The following is a 21494-nucleotide window of genomic DNA, read 5'->3' on the forward strand; positions in this document are numbered from 1 at the left end:
TACTCCTGCTATGAGTGAAACCACCCGGTATTTTTCTTTCTCTTTCTGGCTTATCTCACTAAGCATGATCTTTTCCAGCTCCATCCAAGTTGCTTGCTTCTCTTTTAATGATGACAGCTGTCATTGGTGCTTTTTTTTATTAGGGGTTGTGGGAATATGTTTAATATTTTGTTACAAATTACTGAACTGATAAAGATGAAAGCACCACACACTACTTAGCAAGAATTATAACATACTAACAATAAAAGCAATGTCAAAGCTAAATTATGTACAAGTAGTAGCAAATAAATAATTAAAGAATAAGGATAGATGATTTTTCTAACATATGGAACATTTCAAAGGATGTGCTGCCTTGGGATCTTAATTTGAATGATGGAGAATATCCAGTATTTTTCAGATGTTACTAGGACAGAACTCCATTTATCAATGGTTGTAACTGAGTTTATGATATTATTTTATAGTGCCAGAGGCATGGATGTATTTCAAAGATCCCATGGCCAGTATAGCTGTCTTGGTACATAATAGGGTGAATGAATAACTACCCTGTAACGGAACCTCTGCTACCACAAACTATGCTGATTACAATACTCTGAAAATAAATATCTCTTAGAAAGGAGTAATTTTATATGCAAGTTTAATATGTTTTTTCTTAAACAAATGAAGAAAAGTCTGACTTGAGTGTGATGAAGACAAACTGTAATCTCTGTAATACTGACCTATACTCTGAAGCATTAGATTTTTTTCTTGAATGCTAAGGAACATGTCTACAATATTTTTCTCACCAACATATTATTTTGGAAAAGGCACTTCTTAAGTTCATAATACAATGTCTAAGTAGTATGCAATACCTCTAAGCAATTACTGTGTCAATAGTTTTCAAAGGTTATTAGCAATGTTGGATTTCCAAGTGTTTTCACCTCTGACATGAATAAAAAGCTGTCTAGGAGCAGAAAATAAATTTTTTACAAAAAGTAGAAATTGCACAATAATATAATATTAACAGTAATAATGGCAATCTTACTAGGCATTGTTCTATGACTTTACATGTATTATTTTAACTTAGTATTCTTAAGTTTTGTGCTAGAAACTGGGTGTGCAGAAATTAAGTTGTTTGTCCAGGGTACCATCATTGTAAAGTCCTAGATTCATGATATAAACTAAGTAACTTTGATGTTAGAGCCTGAGGTCTTAATTGCAGGAACATACTGCCTCTCAACAGAAAAATGAAAGCTCAGAACTCAGAATTGATTAATTAAATGGAATTCTTTTTTGTCCAAGCCTAGCTTCTGCCCTCCCTAACATTCTATATTCCAAAGCTGTAACCCGCTGCAAGTGCATGAGTGATAATATCAGGAAACACATTTTTCACTCCAAAATCAAGCTGAGTATAAAAACTTTACAGGTTAAACAACCAGATTTCCCCCCTCTAAGAGTGAAAAAAGATGAATAAGCATCATCATCAGTTAGACCCTATTGGAATTTTTCCCCCCATCTGAGATATGCGTTGGGCTGGATAAGCTCCTATGATGAAGATAACTGGCTCTCAGCTGCTCAGTATTAGGAGTACCATTTGTGAGGATGAAACAGCAAACTACTAGGTGTGTGTAGCAATCAAGGTCACAACCTTGGCCTCACTGTCAACAGCATGCTATCAAGAGCTATCAGCAAGCAGGATATCAAGAACTTGAAAGAGCAAGGGATGTGAAGGCAGAAGTTTATCGCACTGAGATACTAGATACTTTCAACATCTAGCATTTCAGAGGGATAACTTTTTTACCTTGTAAGGGGGAAATATTGGGATGTATTCAGTTTAAGTTTCCCACACATCATCCTAGTTAATGTAGTCATGGTTTTTAAAAAGTGGAATAAAATTTTCACCTAGACTGCCTGAGATTTATAAGGTCTTCAAAAATTGATTGAGCTAAGAATAAATATCTTTCTATAATTCCCCACCATGAAAAACCATGGCTTTATTGTACCCCCAAGACTTTCAAAATTTAATTCTGACTGACTCTTTATTGTCTCATTTTCCCACAATTTATTTAGAATGTTTCTAAAAATTGGCATTCCCTGGTGGCGCAGTGGGTTAAAGCATAGCACTAAGAATCTAAAGCTACTTCAGCAGGAGTTTGATTCCTGCCTGCCCCAGAGGTGATCCACATGGTGAGGCAGACCTCTCCTGACCTGCCCACTGTTCCCCTCAGCAGTGTACTTCATTAGTGGGCCTGTTCTGCTCCCCACTGTCTCTGGTGAATCCTCTCATAGCCTCTGCACCTCTGGCCTGTACCCTAGTTCTGTAATGCATAAATATATATATATGCATAAATATATATAAGAATGTTTCTAAAAATGCATATATATATGTATATATATATATATACATATATATATGAATGTTTCTAAAAGTCAGGCCTTTCGCAGCATGCAGCTTCATCACTTACCAGTCTGGCCAGTGAAATAATGTCCCTGTGAGCACGAGTCCACTTTAGATGCCATCTGGTTGGACTTTCTGAACAGGTAGGTGCAGCTATTAGGCTCTGCTACCTGCTGCTTGGTGGTGGTGGCATCAGCTGAAGAGAGACCAGATCCAGGAGAGCCTCAGACTCAGACTCAAGTATTTAGAATGTAAATATAAAAACCATAGTTTTCTAGCTTCCAATAGATGAAAATTTGTTATTTTCTACCACATGTTATGGAGTACTTATTTTTCCTTCTTTATCACAAGGGTTAGTATTAATTACATAGATTTAGGGGAAGATGCTATGATAATGCATTGGATTCTCCTGTAAGGTCACAAGATTATGGTGCACAATCAAAAATACCTATGTGGTACCCTCCCTGGTGGCACAGTGGGTTAAAGCACAGCACTAAGAAGCTAAAGCCACCTCAGCATGATTTCGATCCCCACACTGGAGGTGACCACATGGCACAGCAGACTTCTCCTGACCTGCCTGCTGTTCTCCTCAGCAGTGTACTTCATCAGTCGGTCTGTTCTGCTCCCCACTCTGTCTCTAGTGAAGCCGCTCACTGTCCCTGTACCTTTGGTCTTTACCCCAGTTATGTATACACAAATAAATAAATCTTAAAAAAAAAAAAACAAACCTCAGGGATTACAATTGAGATGGAAGAAAAAAAAAGAAAAAAAATGTACAAAATGATGTAAAAATAAACTTTTGTAAAAAAAAAAAAACCTATGTAGTAGAGACAACAGGCAAATAATTTCTTGCCTAACTACTGCAGTAGGAAAATTGGGATGAGAAATGATGACGATGCAATTATTTCCTAGGAAAGTGATCCTAAAAGCCTTCTCTGTTTAGAACTTTATATAATATTTTTAGGGAAATAACACATTAAGCTAATTTGATGCACTCTGAGAAAATCTTTATCTTTGTTGCACTGACATATCAAGTGTTGAGACACGAAAAGAGGAAATTTTTTCAGAGGAATGATGGTGATGATGTAAAAAGACTAAATTTTCTATGTATTTTTTTTCTTTCTCATGTGCCAGGATAAAAAACAAGACAGTTTTCTTCATAAAATTGGAACCTCAGATCCTTACCTGAATTGTCTTATTTTTTATGCTTTCCCGGCAGCATTAAATTTTGCCCAATCCACCACTTCTTCCCTTTTTCTAGGAAGTCCCAGATAAACTCTTGAACCTCCTGGTTCCAAGTATAAGCAAGGAGCCCTCCTTGTGCAGAATAGTAATTTTCTGCTTCCTCAAGGCTGCAGTGAAACTTGTTAAAACTTATAACAGTGATTTTTGTCTATGTTGCTCTGGGCAGTTTAACTCACTTCCCAGAACAATAGCTGTTCTAAAGTACAACCAAAGCCAAGGGCTTCCTTTGGAAAACATTTTTTTTTTCTGTGAACACAAAGCAAGAAAAGTGTGGGGTTCACCTACTGCCTGGTCTTTTAAATATCTTCTTGGGTTTGTTTTACTTATTTATGGTATTGTTAGGAATTGGGTCTAATTTTTCAAGGAGACAAAAGGTTTTGTTTTGCCATGTTTTGAGAATCCATGTGGAGTTCCTGTAAGCTGAAAACAAACAGCAAAGATCAATAAAGTAAGCGGCCTTTATAACTGGGGCAGTACCATCTGTGTCTACACAGCTTGATATGCCATTAGCTTTATAATAGAGCTTTACTTGCTTGGTCTAGCTGTAAGAGAGTAGACAATGATGCATTTAAGTCAGTGTTACTAAAATCAAACAGTGTATTGTGTGTGGGTTTTTTTTTTTTTTTCTTTAAAGAAAATCATTCCTGCAGACCCCTAAGATAGATTTAAATGATTACATAGTCTTAAGTACATTCATACATAACACTAGACATCAACTCTATCCTTAAGTTCTTCCATATTGATAAAAACCAAAGAATAAATATTTGATTGAAGAATGAATACAAACGAAATACAAACACACCTGAGAGTAAGTGAAATTTAGCTTTGCTAAACCAAACAGCCACTGGTCAGATAAATGTGGCTCTGGCTTTGACCACACAGGTTCTATTGAATTTGGCATGTGTGTTACTTTATGCTGCAAGAAGAATCCATTTTCTCATCACTTTTCTTTATATAACTTGTTGGACAACTTCTGTTCATAAAGCATGTCATTTGTTCCATCATTTACGCATTTTAGCCAGTTCTTTTTCTTGGTACCAAAACGTGATCATTAATGCATTCATGCACTTACAAATAAACCTGGGCACTGAAATTGGTTGGTAGGTTTCAGGGTTGTTAGTTACCCAAATGGTCGACATGATGCTTACATCTCTTTTAAAAACGTGTCGAAGCGGAGGCCAAAACAAACCATTCTTTGCAGTGTAGATTCCAAGACTACATCCATTAGGTCGACCAACACTTCAATAATCAAATGAAAGACAAATATGGTATGGCTCCAACTTTCACAACATTTAACTCGGGAAGAAGCATAAAATGATCAGCTAAGAAAGTACAATAACTGTAGTTAATAAAGTAGTTAATAGAGAGATATAGGTTACGTCTACGAAGGTTTTGATGACGACAAAAGTATTTCCAACCCTTGAACACAGGAGGATGGCTGCATTTAGGACTCTGTTTGCAACCGAAGACTCAACATGTGAGTAGGGCAGTCTTTCGTCCCGCTTGCATGACAACAGACAAGCTCGCGCAGCGGCAAGCCGCAGCGCCAAGTACCACCGCCCAGGACAGCGTCAGGAGGGCGGAAGAAGCGTGGCTGCGCGATTGCGCAGCGCGCGCACCGGCGTCCAACCAGGTCCTTGGGGCCGGGCAGCGTCGTCCTCGTCGCGGTTCGCCCCGCCCATCTGCCCGATGAGTGGTGAATTGGATGTTTCAGGGAGCGGTATTGGAGGACCTACTGCCATCTTCTTCAATGGAAATGAGACAGAGGCGGGCCCAAGAGCGGAAGGAGCATGGCGTGGACACAGCTCAAAGTGAGTCTGGAAAGTGGGGCTCTTGTGATGGCGAGAAGTCCCGGCGGGTAGCGGGGCGAGGGGAGAATGGACTATTCCCCTGGATAAGGTGTGGACGGGAGAGCGTGGGCCTTTTTGACAAGCTAATGTGTCTTTGGGCACTTACTGATCCTGTCGTGCGCGTGCCTTTACACGTGTACTTGATCCGTGTATGAAGGGCACGTCTGGGTCGATGACGACCCGTGTCAGCGCACGTGGGCCACACTTAATTTGAGCCTGGCAGGGGCCTTAGTGAACATGACTCCAAGCATTGTGCATTGAGCCAGCGTGGAATACAATGACAAAAGACAGTATAGTACTTTTAGCTAAAACGTTCGGGCGGGCATCTCGTATTTGCTGAGTGACATGGGCATAGCAGCTAGTTCCAGGGGAAGAGTAGAAACGAGGCAGTGTATGCCCAGTCCGCATTAACAGCCAACAGTGACCCTTAAAGGCAATATTGGTCTTGTCACTTTAGTTTAGAAAACAACACCCAAACTTTTATTTTGGCCAAGACTACAACCTGTCACCCCAACTTCTTTATAGCCATAGTTTCTTTACTCATCTGTCCCCAACAGGCCTTTTCCTTTTCCCCATTTTGGGGGCACATCTCATTCTTTACTGCTAAGAGAACCTTTGCACCTGTTCCTCCCCCTCCTAACTCCTACTTGACTTTCATAGTTAAATGTCATTTCCTCAAGGAAGCCTTTCCCTACATCTGTGAGTAGGCTGAGCTCTTACATTACTTAATGCATTTTAAATTCATAGCAATTGGCAAGTTATGTATTTGCTGTCTCCTCACACAAGTGTACTCTCCATTATCTGACCTTTGAGTGTGCAATGCATATTTTAGGGGTGATTGAATTAGTGAGTGGCTTACTCTGATAATTAAATAAAACATCATGAGCCATACTTGACTAATGTTATGGACCTGAATCATTTTGCTGCTTGCTCAGAATGCTGAAAATTGAACCAAGAGGAATTTCTGCAAAGGAAATTTAATTTAGATAGCAAGCTCTACTGTGGGGAGTGGTAGAGCCAGGCTCTCTTAAAAGGCTTTTATGGCTTCCCAGGCCCCTTCTGAAAGGGACATATTAAGAGGTAGGCACAAGGGGCTCATGCAGGCTCAGGGAGTCTCCAGCTGGTCTAGTTAACTGACAGCTTTTGATATTTTCACTCTAGAACACTCTTTTCTTCTTTAACTGGATCTTAATGACCCCTAGTTGGTGTCTTTGAGGCACAGGTGTTGCCAATATTAAGAAAGTGCCCAGAGGAGGGGTCCGCAACCTCACCTTTACTGGTTATCTAGGATCTTGGTTCTTGACCCAGTAAGACTTGGAGTGCCTTTAGAATAATACTTTGCAACTTATCTTATTTCCCTGAAATGGAAGTTATGTATAAATCTTTCTCTATAATTTTAAAAAGTCAATGTAATTCCCTAACTGTTATATAAAGGAGAAATTAAAGGAAGGAATTTGTAACGAACTGGTGTGTGTTCAGTATGTAAACGTTGGGGCATAACTCAGTGAGAATTGGGTGTTTAATGTCTTGGCTAGAAATTCTAGCACTAGAGGTGCATTTGTTAGACACCACAAACAAAGCACTCCTGAAGGGATTTTCTGAAATGGTGAGCTATTCTTGGTAATGTTATGTGCAAAACAGTACAGTCACCTTGCAAATGACAAGGTAATTGCATTCCTGGAAAAGTGAGCGTATATGAAACCGTGCACGAGGTAGTTCATGTGGTGAAATATAGATAGGTTCTAAACTTAGTTAATATGAATAGATATTTTTTAGCTACTGAATGTCAGTAGGACTACAAAACTCATTCAGGACAATGGCAGTTTATCTGTCAGATGGTCTGGAGCAGTGTGGGACATCTGACTTTACTGAGTACTGCCCACTCATCTATTAGCCTGTCTTCACTACTGTAGCCAACAGAAATGCCCACCACATGCCCCTGGGAACACTAGTGCCCCTCCTGGAGTCTCTGGCCTGAGGGCCAGATGAGTGTTTGCCAGCAGAAGTGTGGGTACAGCCTCTGACTGTAGAAGCTGTTAGAGCAAGGCATGAAATGGAGACCAGTGTTAGCAAGACATCATCACTTCATATGACATGTTCTTGGTCTTCTGTGTGTTTGTGGGGGTGTAAGGGCTCAGAGAGAATGCTGCAGCTTGGCCTTGATGGGCTCTTTTTTTCCAGAAGAAGATCCAGGATGCCATTGTTATCCTGGGGGGCGGTGGGTTTCTCTTCGCCTCCTACTTGACAGCCAAGGGGGATGAGCATTTCTACGCTGAACACTTGATGCCAGCACTGCAGAGCCTGCTGGACCCCGAGTCAGCCCACAGGCTAGCCATTCGCTGCACTTCCTTGGGGCTCCTTCCTCGTGCCACATTTCAAGACTCTGACATGCTGGTAGGTGCTGCCCTGATTTACTTAGCTGAGGTTGATGCTTTGAAAAACCAGAAGCCCAAGTTAACCCAAATAAAAACTGTCATCCCCACCTACAGATCAGGAAATAGGCACAGAATAGTTAAATGACTTACCCAAAGTCACACAGCTAGGAAGTTGCTGAGGCAGGATGCAAACCCAGTCTGGATGCGTCCCCTTAGACACCATCATCCTGCCTTGCTGAGGTCTCAGTAGCTCAGCTGTTCCTTCCACTAAGTAGGGAAACATTAAACATTGTAACTTCATTAGACATCTAAGGTCATCAAGGCAGGTCTGCTCAAGCCCCTGTCTTGACCAGCCTCTCAGTCTGACATTCCCCACCCTGTCTGATGGAATAAGGACTAAATCCCCAGGGAGTTTTACTGTAGCCAGAGGTGACAGCCACTGTCCTGGGGCAGATCCTGCCAGCACAGTCCTTTCCAGGCCCCAGCTGCCATTTGCGGATTCTCACCCTCATTTGTTGCTGTTCTCACTTGTTGGAGCAGCCTTGCTACTTCCTGGGTCCAGGATCAGCAGCATCTACCTTTGGAGAGCCTTGCCGTTCCTGGCAAAGGTTTTACTGGTTGCACCAGCCACACCAGGGATGGATTCTGTTGGCAGTCACTGGCTTGTGATATCTCTTGATTGTCTTATCACTTGGTTTGTTGGGCCCCTCAAGACAGGAATCCTGAATTACCTTAGGAGTGAGGCTAGACAATATAGTCAGTAGGTCTTGGTCACTCTCATTGTAGAGAACAAATTGGAATCCACATGACATCTGAGGGAGAAGAACCTCATGACAGCACAGCTTGGTTCTGGAGCACAGCATACAGGCCTGACCCCACCCCACCCCCACCCCAGCCCCTGGTACATTCTTCCTCCTGGCACTTTGTGGCCATTGCTGGAGCTTTCTATCAGCTGGGCTGAAGGGGGGTTCCAGCAGGGCTGCCTTGCTAATTAAAGGATATACCTGCTTGACCTATGTTTCAGAATAGCTGGCGACAATAGCTCTGTCTCCCCAAGGAAAATGGATAAGATAATTACCTAAACTGCTATTGCAGAGACATGCTCATTCCACTCAACTTATCCTGGAAATACTATTTTCCTCCTCAGTCTCAATGTTGATAAAGCTAATGAGCCAACATCAGACTTACCTGGAGAGCACCGTGGGAAACAGATTCGCTCATATCTTTATTCTGCCCCATCCTTCCCTCAAAACTATGATTTCTTAGTGTGGGGCTGGATCATGATATGACCTTATGTACTTCTGACTTGCTTTCTCTTGCCCTAGGAGGTGAAAATTCTGGGTCATAAATTCCGAAATCCAGTAGGAATTGCTGCAGGATTTGACAAACATGGGGAAGCAGTGGATGGACTCTATAAGATGGGCTTTGGTTTTGTTGAGATAGGAAGTGTTACCCCAAAGCCTCAGGAAGGAAACCCCAGACCCAGAGTCTTCCGCCTCCCCGAGGACCAGGCCATCATTAACAGGTAGGCGAATGGCCCAGAGGAAGAAGGGGTGCCTCTGCCCTCAGGGATGTAAGCCCTGCCTCTTTTTTTTTCTGTCATTCAATGTGGGCATTTTTCTGACCGTGGGCACGTTCAGAAACCAGATGGAGCATCTCCTGTTTACCAGGCAGAAGAGTAGGTTTGATGACTTTAGTGTGACACATACACACATAACTCAGCTCTCCATAACACTGCTACAGTCCTGACACTGTCATTGGGAAAGCCTAGGTATGGACGTAGGCTTGTTTTATTTTTCTTGCATCCTGTATTGCAATTACCTTCCCCCTTCAAACTGCTTTTGCTGCATCCCCTAGGTTCTGGTCACTGTAGTGTCATTTTTATTCATCTCGAGGTCTTTTTAATTTCTGCTTTGATTTCCTCTTTTGTCCCCTTGTCACTGAGCAGCATGCTTGGTCTCCATGTATTCATAGTTTTCCCTTAGTGTTGATTTCTAATGGCATTACAGCCAGCAAGTACTAGGTACAACTTCCATCTTTGTAGTTTTATCAGCAGTTGACTTGTGTATCAAGTTATGGTCTGCTCTTGAAAATGTCCTACATGCATTTGAAAAGAAGGTGCCTGCACAGTGGAGTCTGCTTTGTTTGCACTGTCTACTGCCCTTGCCAGTGCTGTCCACCACAAATGCACATGTAGGTTAAACTATTCTAGTGGCCACATTAAAAAAGTAAAAATAAATAGGTGAAGCTAATTTTGATATCTTCAACGTAATGATTATTTTTATCATTCGTTATTATACCACTTCATTATAAATACCTAGTATAGTCTAGATAGCATCGTTTTAACAGATATTCAACGTAAAAGTGATGAAGTGGCTTTTACCTTCCTTGTCCCGAGTCTTCCAGTCGTGCTATCAACTGTCCTGGGAGGGAGGTGCCCCTGCTGCTCAGCAGCCACCCACAGCGCTTGCTGGGACAGTGCTGCCCTCGCCTGGAGTGAGCTGGGAAATTAAAAATCAGCAGACACAACGGCTTTCAGTAAGAGATCCTTCTAGATCAGATTAAGCCTTTCTCTAATCCTGGCTCAGAAAGTGAAGAAATGCCTACTTTTTGGGAACCAGTTTGGAAGAGCATCCTGGGGGAAGTTTTGATAAACATCTTTGGGGCTATTAATGGTCTTCTAGGGGACTAAGGGAAGTTTAGATAATCGCACAGCCCACTTTATTATGCTTATTTCGGGGCATTTTTTGGTGTGAGAGATCAAGTTATTGATCTTTCTGTTGCATTGAAGGCTGGGATCGATATCTTGAGAATGTTCAGGGAAAATATATTTGTTCATGATTCGGCTGCCATAGTAACTGCAGGTACTGGGCTGATGGTACTTGGCAGAACCCTACAGAGGAGAGGGGTGAGAGTGAGCCAGCTCTGGACACGTGTGTGTTCACGCACAGCACTGTGTGCACATATCGGGTGCTCAGTGAATGCGGCTGAACAGCAGCTGGCTTTAGTCTGGAAGTCAACAAGTGCACGTGTCCTGTAGTGGTTAGGCATTTGGTTACCAGTAACTTAGTAGCATAATAATAGGTGTTTGCATTATCTTCATCTCCTAGCAGGTGTAGTGGGAAGCTCAGGGTTGGCTGAATAGCAGGGCAATGTCAGGACTCCGGCCCAGCTCCCCAGGACCTTATCTCCTTCCCACCTCCCCCACAGCCGCAGTGTGCTACCTGGCAGGTGGACATCCCAAGGCTGAAAGGGAAAACGAAGCCAAAATGTGTGTGTGTGTGGGCATGTATATGGTGAAGTTTCCAGAAGCTCCCTCAGGGGCATCTCCTGTGTCTTAGGGGCCAGGCCCATTTACCACTTCATGGTTCCCAGTGAGGCTGGGAAAGAAGTCAGGCCATTTCACCCACATCAGGAGAGTAGAGTTCTACTGGTTTGGGGGAATGGAGTGGGAGTGGCCTTGCATCAATACCCATAGTGGGGCTAGAGAAGGAGAGATAAAGTTCCTGCTTTATGGAATGTCCAGCTACCTTATGATGCATCCAGCACTTTATGGGTGATGGCTAAGGAAGACCCATCTCGTCCTCAAGATGATAACTCCGTAGGGGAATCTGAGCATATACATACACCCAGAAGCCAAGGCTGAGGACTCCTTTGTGTACAGGACAGGGAGCATTTGGTGTCCCTGGGACAGAGGAGACTTCACAGGTAGTAAGGCTGTAGAAATGGAGAAACAGGATGAATTCTGGGAGGAGTACTCAGGAGGTGGAAGTGGGGGTCTCGGCCTGGCAAGGGCACCCCTGGGTGGGAGGAGGGGATGAGGAAGAGTGGATAGGTTTGGCGCAGCTCCCTGGCCAAGGCCAGGTTGTTATCAGTGTTAGCTGGCTGACCAGCTATTGTAAGTTTGTATCTCCAGAAGTGTTGATTTCCAGGGTTTGGAGACCTTGGAAGTCTAAAAACTGACTGACTTTATTTATTTTCTATTTTTTTTAAGGATTTTTTTTTTAAAGATTTATTTATTTATGGATACAGTACTGGGTACAGGCCAGAGGTGCAGGGATGGTGAGAGGATTCACCACACACAGAGCAGGGAGCAGAACAGGCAGATAGATGAAGTACACTGCTGAGGGGAGCAGCGGGCGGGTCAGGAGAGGTCTGCCACGACATGTGGATCAACTCTGGGGCAGGTGGGGATCAAACTCATGCGGAAGTGGCTTTAGCTTCTTAGTGCAGTGCTTTAACCCGCTGCGCCACCGGGGAGGGCCCTATTTTCTATTTTTAAAAGTCAAAAGTACACTGTGGAAATGGCCATGAAGTCATCTCCCTGAATCGCCACCTGCTGGTGAGGGTCCTAACTTGTCCCCTTTCTACACTCACGTGTTGCAGATATGGATTTAACAGTCATGGGCTCTCGGTGGTGGAACACAGGTTACGAGCCAGACAGCAGATGCAGACCAAGCTCACAGAAGGTAAGGTGGGGTGGTCTGACATCAGCTCTCTACATGTTTGGGAAGCAAACAAGTGGGCCAAATGTCAGGAACATCCCCAGAGAAATAAACCTGATTGAACAATAGGATAAAGCACCAGGCCTCCTCAGCTGGAGGGACTGCTCTAGGTCCAGCACAGCTGACAAGATTTTAAGAGAGTTTCACAATGGAGTTTCTGCCTTGTCATGTAACCCGTGTTCCATCATACCTGGGGGAGTGAGCAGAGCAGAGCAGCTCTCCTGTACCCACACAGATATATGAGATGTGAGTGGTGTGAGTGGCTTCTCCCTTTGTGTCCTGCTGGGTTGTGCGCTGTCTGTTAGATGCACAGTGCATGTTAACTATAAGAGAGCTATTAGTAAATACAGAGACACATGAAGAAAATGAAAACTACTCACAGTCCTTTCTCAGGGACAGCCCTCCTGCCATGTGGGAAATATGCTTCAGTCTGCATTTCTGAAGGCCACCTTCGGAGATGCTGCTATCTATTCTCTGAGGCTTTCCACTTTCCCATTGCTCAGATGCATGTAGTGGCTGTAGGTCTGTGCTGGCTTGACCTCACCTGCCTGGGTTCCCCTGGGATTGTGTATACAAACACAGCCACTTTCCTCTTTGGGTCCTTCTAGAACTCATTCCTTGAGTTTAAGCTCATTAGATGTCCTGGTGGTGAGATGAGAAAAAACAATGGAGAGCAGATTCATTTCAGGGCAAAGGTGATTAGCAGTCTGATTTGGGGTGAAGGAAGTGACTGTTGGCCTTGGAGACCTTCCCATTTGGGGAACTTGGAAGGTCATGAGCTGACTTGGGGAACTTGGAAGGTGAAGGGCTTGTGATACTCCCTTTCCTTTTCACCTCACTCTCCTTTTAGTTGTCCACTGTGCTCTTCCTGGCCCTCCTCACTCACCACTCTGTGGCTGCATTCACTGGAATGAAGCAGATGCTTGGAGCAGAGCTTTATATTGTGGCATTGGCCAGCAGCTGGCAACTAGAGGAGCTTATTGCTAACACTGTGCCAGAGAGCATGAGTTGTTCAAAGCTCTGGTGCCCTTGGAGATAAGAGTAATTCAGCGATTTCTTTCCAACTCTTAACAAAATCTCGTCAGTGTGGGTAGATGACAACTAAAGAAAGATCCATTAGCTCTATGGAAGTGATACTTTCTTTCAAGCCAGTGGACCTACGTGGAAAAGCTTGCAGATGATCCTGGCTTGACAGGGGAGCTTGAATCTAATTGGGTTCTAAGCCTTGCTCCACTCCCTCTCTTCTCCAATAAAATTAGTTACTTAAATCTCATTTACTTTCAAGGTGACCATAAGAGGGCAACTACCTGGAGCGGGGAGAAAGCAGTTACCAGAGTAAATGCTGTTCTTTGAGGCTTCCTGACCTGACACCTGTGCTATGGGCATTTGCACTCACTCACTGTTCCAGGGCTTTTCCCTGCTGCTAGATAAGCAACTGGCACCCTCAACATACCACTGACCTTTTCAGAGAAGATGGTATGGAGGAAGTCAAGTACAGACAAACCCTTGCTTTTACACATAGCCTGATTCTGAAATGTATTTTTCTGCAAGTTAAAAATGCAAGTCTAGTGATAACCCCTGGATGTTAGAGTAAGGTGGTCATAATATTTCCTGTGCAGGCTGTTGAGGGTGAAAGGGGTCAGGCGTTACTAGTGATGCCCAGGCTGCAGGACTGCTGAGGACAGTCCAGCAAGCACTGGGGTTCCCTAGTTATAAGGGAAATCCCTGTTGGATAACTGAAGTGATGCAATAACGACCACTGCTTTTTAGGCATAATAGTTGAAAACATGTTCTCTGATTTGGCATTTCATCATGACTGCATTCAAGTCCTATAAGCAACCCTTGATAGTAAACAGTTGCCCTTTCTAGCTTGTGGTTCATCTCTGTCTCGTCATCATATGACATTTATGAGCCTTACCTTTAAGACTAGCACTTGTACTTCTAGTTTGTCCATTTTCTGTTAAGTTTTTAAAAAAGGAAAAAGGCACGGTGCAATAAAACAGCCTACAGTTGCAGGGGTCCACATTATTAGTCAGCAGATGCTTCCACATTTGGGGTAGAAAGCCTAGAAGGTTGTTGTCTAATGCTATTTACTTTAGGACAATTTCAAATTATTGCCCAGAATGTGCTGTCTGGGGACAAAACTTTGACCGGCAATATTTACAGATGGACTGCCGCTGGGAATAAATCTGGGGAAGAATAAGACCTCCGTGGACGCTGCCTCCGACTATGCAGAGGGGGTTCGAGTCCTGGGCCCTTTGGCTGACTACCTGGTGGTGAATGTTTCCAGTCCCAACACCGCTGGGCTGCGGAGCCTTCAGGGAAAGGGTGAGCTGCGCCGCCTGCTGACCAAGGTGGGAAATTACACCATCAGGTCTCATTCTACTAGCGTGTCCTACAGACTGTTCGTTCTGGAAAGGGAGAGGTCACTGCTGAGGAGTTGTCCTTCACACTGGGTCAGTGAAGACCCCGTGTTATACCTCTAATCCTCTATCATAACACTGATTATGCCACCTGTCTAAGCCACAGGTCTGTGAGGAGAGGGGCCTTATCCCTCATTTCCTGCCCTGTGCCTTTCAACCAGATGATCCAATGGCTTGGCATTAGGTTGAATGTCCTATTTTTTTTTTTTATAAGAACAAAAGCCTTAATAAGCCATAACATATTACCTGAGGCCACTAATAACACCAGGGACTCATTCTTGGGGACTCCTTGGTTGAGAGAGTAAAATCAGATTCATCTTGATGGGGTCATTTACATAACCAGGAGCTGTTTCCTGGAAAGGAGAAATTGCTTTACACTGAAGGCAGGTATGAAAACGTGATCTGTGGCTGCAGGTCTTGGTGATGCCAGCAGGCTGTGCTTCTGGGGGGTCCCCATCTCTGGCCACCTGTCACTCTAGGTGCTGCAGGAGAGGGAAGCCTTGAAGGGGGCACACAAGCCAGCTGTGCTGGTGAAGATCGCGCCCGACCTCTCAGTCCAGGACCAGGAGGATATCGCTGGAGTGGTGATAGAGGTGCGAGTCAGGCGCGGGCTGGGGGACACCCCTCATTGCTTGTAGAGGCCGTCTGTGGCTGCCTTTGTGCTCTCCTTACTTTGACACAAAAGGCTGGTCTGCAGTCAGATCACATAATAGAATGAGTCTTTTGCTCAGACCTCCCTTCTCTTTACCCTGCGGGGATTTATGGTTAGTGCTGCACAGTACAGCACAGCGCCCTGGGAGGCCTTGGCCTGGATGTGTAAATTTGGGTTGTTCTAAGGACTAAGCTGTATGCTGATGGAAACTGCTGGGTGATCAGTATATGACAGCTGCCACTGTCACCTGGAAGCTAGGTATGACTCCTGTGCAGGCAGCACGGAGAGATCTGGTATAGCTCTTCTGGGGGCTACAGAGTCGGCACCAGCATCCCTGCTCTGTCTGAACCCCAGGGAAGCTTTTGCTGGCCCATCAGTGCCAGGAATGGAGGGCTCTTACTCATCTCCCACTGTAGCTGGGCATCGATGGATTGATTGTCACGAACACCACTGTGAGCCGTCCTGCCAGCCTCCAGGCCGCCCTGCGCTCTGAAATGGGAGGGCTGAGTGGAAAGCCCCTCCAGGACTTATCCACCAAAACCATCCGGCAGATGTACACACTCACTCAAGGCAAGTTGATATCCATGTCCTCAGATCTGTGTGCAGCTTGTGTTCCAGGTTGTGATAGGAATTGTGGTCCCTGAATTGTTACCTTTGGGCAAACTGAGCTCCTGGTCCTCACACCATCAGCCTTCCTCACGATGGTGCATGTGCTTCTCTGCAGGCAGAGTCCCCATCATCGGGGTTGGTGGTATCAGCAGCGGGCAGGACGCACTGGAGAAGATCCGTGCAGGGGCCTCTCTGGTGCAGCTGTACACGGCCCTCACCTACCAGGGCCCGCCTGTGGTGGGCCGAGTCAAGCGAGAGCTGGAAGCCCTGTTAAAGTGAGTGAGGCTGGGAACAGGAGAAGATAATGAGGGGTTAGTTCTGTGGCTTGTCAGGGGGTGCTATTCAGAAAGGATTTGAAGGTACAGTCTGAATGCAGGGGAATGTTACTCTGTTGCTCCTCTGACAAAGGACAGAGGCAGGGTGTTCACGGTGAACCTCACAGGCCCGCTAGTGAAGGAGGAGCTCTGCTAGCATCTCATCAATTCATTAACAGTGACGCCTACCATTGGCAGGATTTAGAATCAGTCCCTTGCCTGAATACCTGGGTGGAAATATCCCTGGGGCCCTGGCAACATAAAAGGCCTGGGATTTGGGAGAGGCAGGAGAGTTAGGGTTAGCAATGACTAGGTACACAAGGCCCTCCAGGAAGAGGAGGTCCCCTTTTTCACTGCTGAAATTTGTTTTCACTCTTTCCAGGGAACAGGGTTTTACCAGTGTCACAGATGCCATCGGAGCAGATCATCGGCAGTGAAAATGTTGGTAGGAAGCCTGATCTGGAACTCTCCCATCAAGTCAGGCAAGCCTTGTGGCTGGGTTGAGAGAAGAGGGACAGCCTTACCCCTAACCACAAGAGCCCTCTCTCCAAGGCCCGCTGGACTATCAATCATAAGGGTCACCAGAAATGACTCTTTAGTCATTTAACTGCATTTGTGTATCTTTCCAGATTCAAATTCTAGGATTCTTTTCATGTTTCAGGGACATCAGATATCTTTTGAGGAAAGTATTTGGGGGGGAAATAAAACCATTTAGAGCATAGATTTAAATCCAGCCATTTCTGTAGGGCCAGGGGCTGGGTCTGAAGTGGGTTTCCCAGGAGTTTAACCCTCTTTCATTGTAACTTTAAATTTCCAACTTTACTTTACAATAACCTCAAGCATAGATAAGAGCTGCAAGAGTAGGTTGACAATCCTTCGTGTCTTTACATCGCCCTCCCTCTGTGTCTGTCCCGATCTCTTCTTATGAGGGACACAGCCCTACTGGATGAGGGCCACCACCCCAGTGGCCTCATTTTAACTTGATCACCTTTGTAAAGACCCTCTCTCCAAATAAGGTCATGTGGGAGTAGGGTCCCAACATGCCCACTCAGGGGAGACACAGCCGGGCCCATCACAGGAACCATGCTTTCTGTGTCCTCTTGATACCAGACAGATGGGTCCTCAGGGTGCTTGTAGACACTAGACAGAGAGCTAAAGAGGGAGGCCAGTCTTGCAATACAGGAAAGCAGATGGTGATCAAGCTGGGAACCTTGCCTGGGAGGAGGGGGTGGCCTGTGTGCTCAGTGGAGGAGCCTGAGGGTACAGCAGAGACAGCGTGCTCTGCTTCTCATTGTTCCCTCTCTGCCTCACTGCCAAGAAACCCATGGCCAGTCTCCTGATGTCCTTTTCAGAGATCTTTTTCCTGGTGTTTATCTTATACTTTTATGAAAATAATATCTACTCATAAATAAATATAAGCAGTATATCCCCCAAAGAAAACTTGTCTGCCTTTTATCCCCTCAAACAATTCTACTTCCCAGAGATACTCACAGATGGCTTTTGTATCTAGCTAGATTTTCCTGGTTTTTTTTTTTTTGTATATACAAATGTACATATCCATCACTACCTGTTTTTATCTACTGCACATAAATGGAAATGTTTTCAAGAAGGCTCTCCCTGGTGACGCAGTGTGTTAAAGCACAGCACTATGAAGCTATCCTCAGTACTGCAGCACGAGTTTGGTCTTCCACCAGGGAGCTGACCCACATGATGCAACAGACCTCGCCTGTTTCGCCTGCTTCGCCTGCTGCTCCCCTCAACAGTGTATTTCAGTTGATCTGCCTGTTCTGCTCCCCACTCTGCCTCTGGTAAATCCTCTCACCCCCATGCCTCTGGCCAGTTCTTGTATGTATAAATAAATAAATCTTTAAAAACAAAACAATAAAAAAGAAATGTTTCAAGAAGAATACAGTAGTCTTTTACGTATGGTTTTGTTTCCTGAGGCTTCAGATACCTGCTGGCAATTGTGGTCTGAAAATACAGACAATGAGATATGCTTTAAGATCCCGCTTAATCCTTTGACGCAAAACTGTCGTAAACAAGAGTTAAGTTTCTATAGCATACTTCTGGTCCCAGGTAATCCACCAAACTTATAAAGACTTAAAACACTTATAATATTGAACAATTTTTTGTATTCAGCCAGCCCTGGACAGGGCACCCTTTCATCTCAGGACACACACTTCATCATTTCATGTCCCTGATACTTTGGGAGATGACAGACCCATTGCTTGGGTTTGTCTGCTCCTTTCTTGTCCTAGGTTCAAGCTGTGCTGCTCTGGCAAGCAAGGCAGAACGGTGATGCATGCTCACTGCTTCCCACCAGGTTTGTGTGTTCCATTAGTGGAAAGGTTCACTGGGCTCAGCTGAAGCTTACTTCTTGATTGTCATTGTAGCCCAGTATGGACTTGAGACCAAATTCTACTTAGTGACATATATTTGAAAGTATGGTGTGTGCAACTGCCAAGTTTCCTGCTGCCTGGGACACAGTATGGCTTGGCTGTGACAGCCATGTTAGACCTGAGGACCAGGGTCACACCAGAGGTAAAAGCAGGAAAGAGCTTCATAGAACTGTCAATCCAGCTCTGCTTACTTCCCCACTTCTTTTATTTGAGCAAATAAAACCTTGTATGGTTAAGTCACGATTAGTGGGGTTTTCTGTTGTATCTGGCCAGATTTTGTCACAGCGATAAAGAAGCCAGGTTGTAGCTGTATTTGCCCGGGAGGCAGGTTATCTGCTTTTTTTCCTGGCTAAGATATGTTTCCTTCAGGTGCCACAGCACAATGAGAATGTTCTCAGACTATCATGTTACTTACTCTCTATGTCAAAAGAATCTTGGTGGTAAGGGAAAATTTCTGTAAGGACCTTTTGAGTTATAAATGTGGGAAATCAAGTTAGTGTGGTTTGTGTGTAAAAGGATACTGGCTGAGAGATGTGTGTACAGCAGCAGGGTGAGAATGATCTGGAATTGACACACAGTAGACTGGTGAAATACCTGGGCAGCAATAAAGGGGTGAGGTTCCAAAGGTCATGCCCCTTAGGAGTGCAAATGCAACAACACATTTGCAAACTCCTGGACTCTTGCCAGTGAAGGAGGTTTCCTGTGTGTTGAAAGCTATTTGGAAAGTGCCCCCTAGGAAAAAAAGGGGTTACAGTGTGGGAAAGTGATCTGGCTATACTCCATGATGCCTGTTAATCACTGGAGTTGACTTAATGGGTTGAGGAATAAAGCTGTACCTGGAGGTAAGAACATTTCTTAGATTAACATAACCCCCTTCCTGTATGGGGCATATGGAAGCCATGGAACTTCAATGCTGCCATTTTAGTCCTTAGTTATCTGATCAGATGGCATCCTCTTGTGTTTCAACCATTCTCTTGGATGTTGAATTTGTAGCCTTTCATTGGATCTAGTGACATCCTTTTACCTCAACAGAGCAAAATGTGTGGATCCTGAATGGGCACCTGAAATAAATAACTTTGCTCAGGTCAGAATTTGAGACTCTGATATAGCCATTAAAACACACAAGTATATATTTATATACATACACGTGACACATGCAGGAGTGTGTGTGTGAATAGGGTGAGCCCACATTCATTTCTTCCATCATTTATTGAGATCCTACTTGCAGTGGCTGTGTTGTGTGTTGGGATGAAGGAAACAGTTTTCCACTCTTTCTGTGTCTCAGAAGAGACAAATACAGGGTCCTCCCTGGTGGCGCCATGGATTAAAGCACAGTATTGCAAACCAGCCACAGCAGCTTAAGTGCGAGTTCGATCCCCAACTAGGGTGGTGACCCACATGGCGCAGCAGACCTCTCCTGCTCCCCTCAGCAGTGTACTTTGTCAATCTGTCTATTCTACTCCCCACTCTGTCTCGGGTGAATCCTCTCACCTCCCTTGCACCTCTGGCCTGTACCCATTCTGTATGCATAAATAATTCTTCTAAAAAATTTTTAAAAAAGGAAGAGACAAATACAAACACAATCAGTCAGAACCCAGTGGGTCACCTCCTACAACCGTGGAAGGAGCCTGGCGCTTGCCCAGTGGAGAGCAGCGTCACCAGGGGATTGGTGAGGTGCAGCTGTGCAGTCTTCTCAGTGTGGCCAGCACTAATCCAGTATATTTCCTGGGGCCATAATTGTGCAAAGCTCTGGTTTCTGAACTAATGACTAAAGAGCAGAGACCATTTTAACATTTTTCTTTCTAGAGAGATCTAGATGGGATTTGCTCAATGGTTCAACCCACAGCCTGGCTGGCAGGGTACACTGTTCCCAAATGCTTTGCCAAGCAGTTTCCTGGTGCTATTTCCAAATGTATTTTCCAGCCATGGCCCATGTGGCCTTTGCCTGCTTCCTCAATGTGAAACCCTCATATATAATTAAAATATCAACATGGTTGTCTGCCAGTGGCCCAGTATTCCAGAAAATTGCTGGCATTAAGGCAGTACAGTTGGGAACCAATATCCACATTCTAGTCACAGAAGGACTTCCTTGTCCCTGATCCCTGGTGACTGAGGACTAGGAGATACCATCAAAGGAGGTTTATGGGAATGTCTATGTTTAATTTTCTTATTGAGACAAATGAAATTTTGAACAACGTGAACTGTCCTGTTTTGAACAACACAGAGTGTTACAGTACCCAACTGTTCATTCTGTTCTGAGGTCCTGTGCACCCCAGGGAAAATCCAATGATTCTCATTCCATGGCTGCACCCGTTCTTGTGACTATAGTGTTCCATCCACTCTGAGGTGCTGATTATTTTTTCCATTTTTAATATATCTGAAATTGAGATACCTCATATTGTAGTGATAGCTTCTGAAGCATTTTGTCAGAGTTTAACTGGCAGTTTTCTCTTATAGTTCACAGCACATTTCTTTGATGAAATATGGCAGTGTTCTCCAAATTTCCTGCCCTTGGAATGATCTAGCTGTCTTTATATATACTGATGACTGGAGCCTACCCCATGCATTCGAATGTAAAAGGGATGTGCTATGAAATGACATCAGAGTTTTTAAAAGTTCCCAGGAAGGGGCCCTCCCTGGTGGCGCAGCGGGTTAAAGCACTGCACTGAGAAGCTTAAGCCACTTCCGCATGAGTTCGATTCCCGCCTGCCCCCGGAGGAGACCACATGGCGTGGCAGACCTCTCCTG

The 21494-nt window shown here is 44.5% G+C and overlaps 2 protein-coding genes across 3 annotated transcripts in view; one reads left to right on the forward strand and one right to left on the reverse strand.

Moving 5' to 3' along the window:
• Positions 1-3856, reverse strand: part of PKD1L3 (polycystic kidney disease 1-like 3) — a 27567-nt gene extending 23711 nt beyond the window's left edge. The window contains 2 exon segments of the mRNA XM_012730470.1: positions 3583-3755; positions 3758-3856. Coding sequence (XP_012585924.1) covers positions 3583-3755; positions 3758-3856 — 272 coding nt within the window.
• Positions 3857-5395: 1539 nt separating this feature from the next.
• Positions 5396-18007, forward strand: DHODH (dihydroorotate dehydrogenase (quinone)). 2 transcript variants are annotated; one of them, XM_012730420.1, is made up of 9 exons: positions 5396-5430; positions 7651-7863; positions 9170-9369; positions 12231-12313; positions 14516-14703; positions 15252-15365; positions 15841-15994; positions 16149-16308; positions 16730-18007. In XM_012730420.1, the coding sequence occupies exons 1-9, from the start codon at positions 5410-5412 to the stop codon at positions 16782-16784; spliced, it is 1188 nt and encodes a 395-aa protein (XP_012585874.1). In that variant the 5' UTR covers positions 5396-5409; the 3' UTR covers positions 16785-18007. The 2 variants fall into 2 exon arrangements, with proteins under 2 accessions (XP_012585874.1, XP_012585875.1); XM_012730421.1 differs by lacking the exon at positions 7651-7863.
• The last annotated feature ends 3487 nt before the right edge of the window (positions 18008-21494 follow it).

This window comes from Condylura cristata, unplaced genomic scaffold (assembly GCF_000260355.1).
Source record: "Condylura cristata isolate star-nosed mole 26May11 unplaced genomic scaffold, ConCri1.0 scaffold00028, whole genome shotgun sequence".
Taxonomy (NCBI): Eukaryota; Metazoa; Chordata; class Mammalia; order Eulipotyphla; family Talpidae; genus Condylura; species Condylura cristata.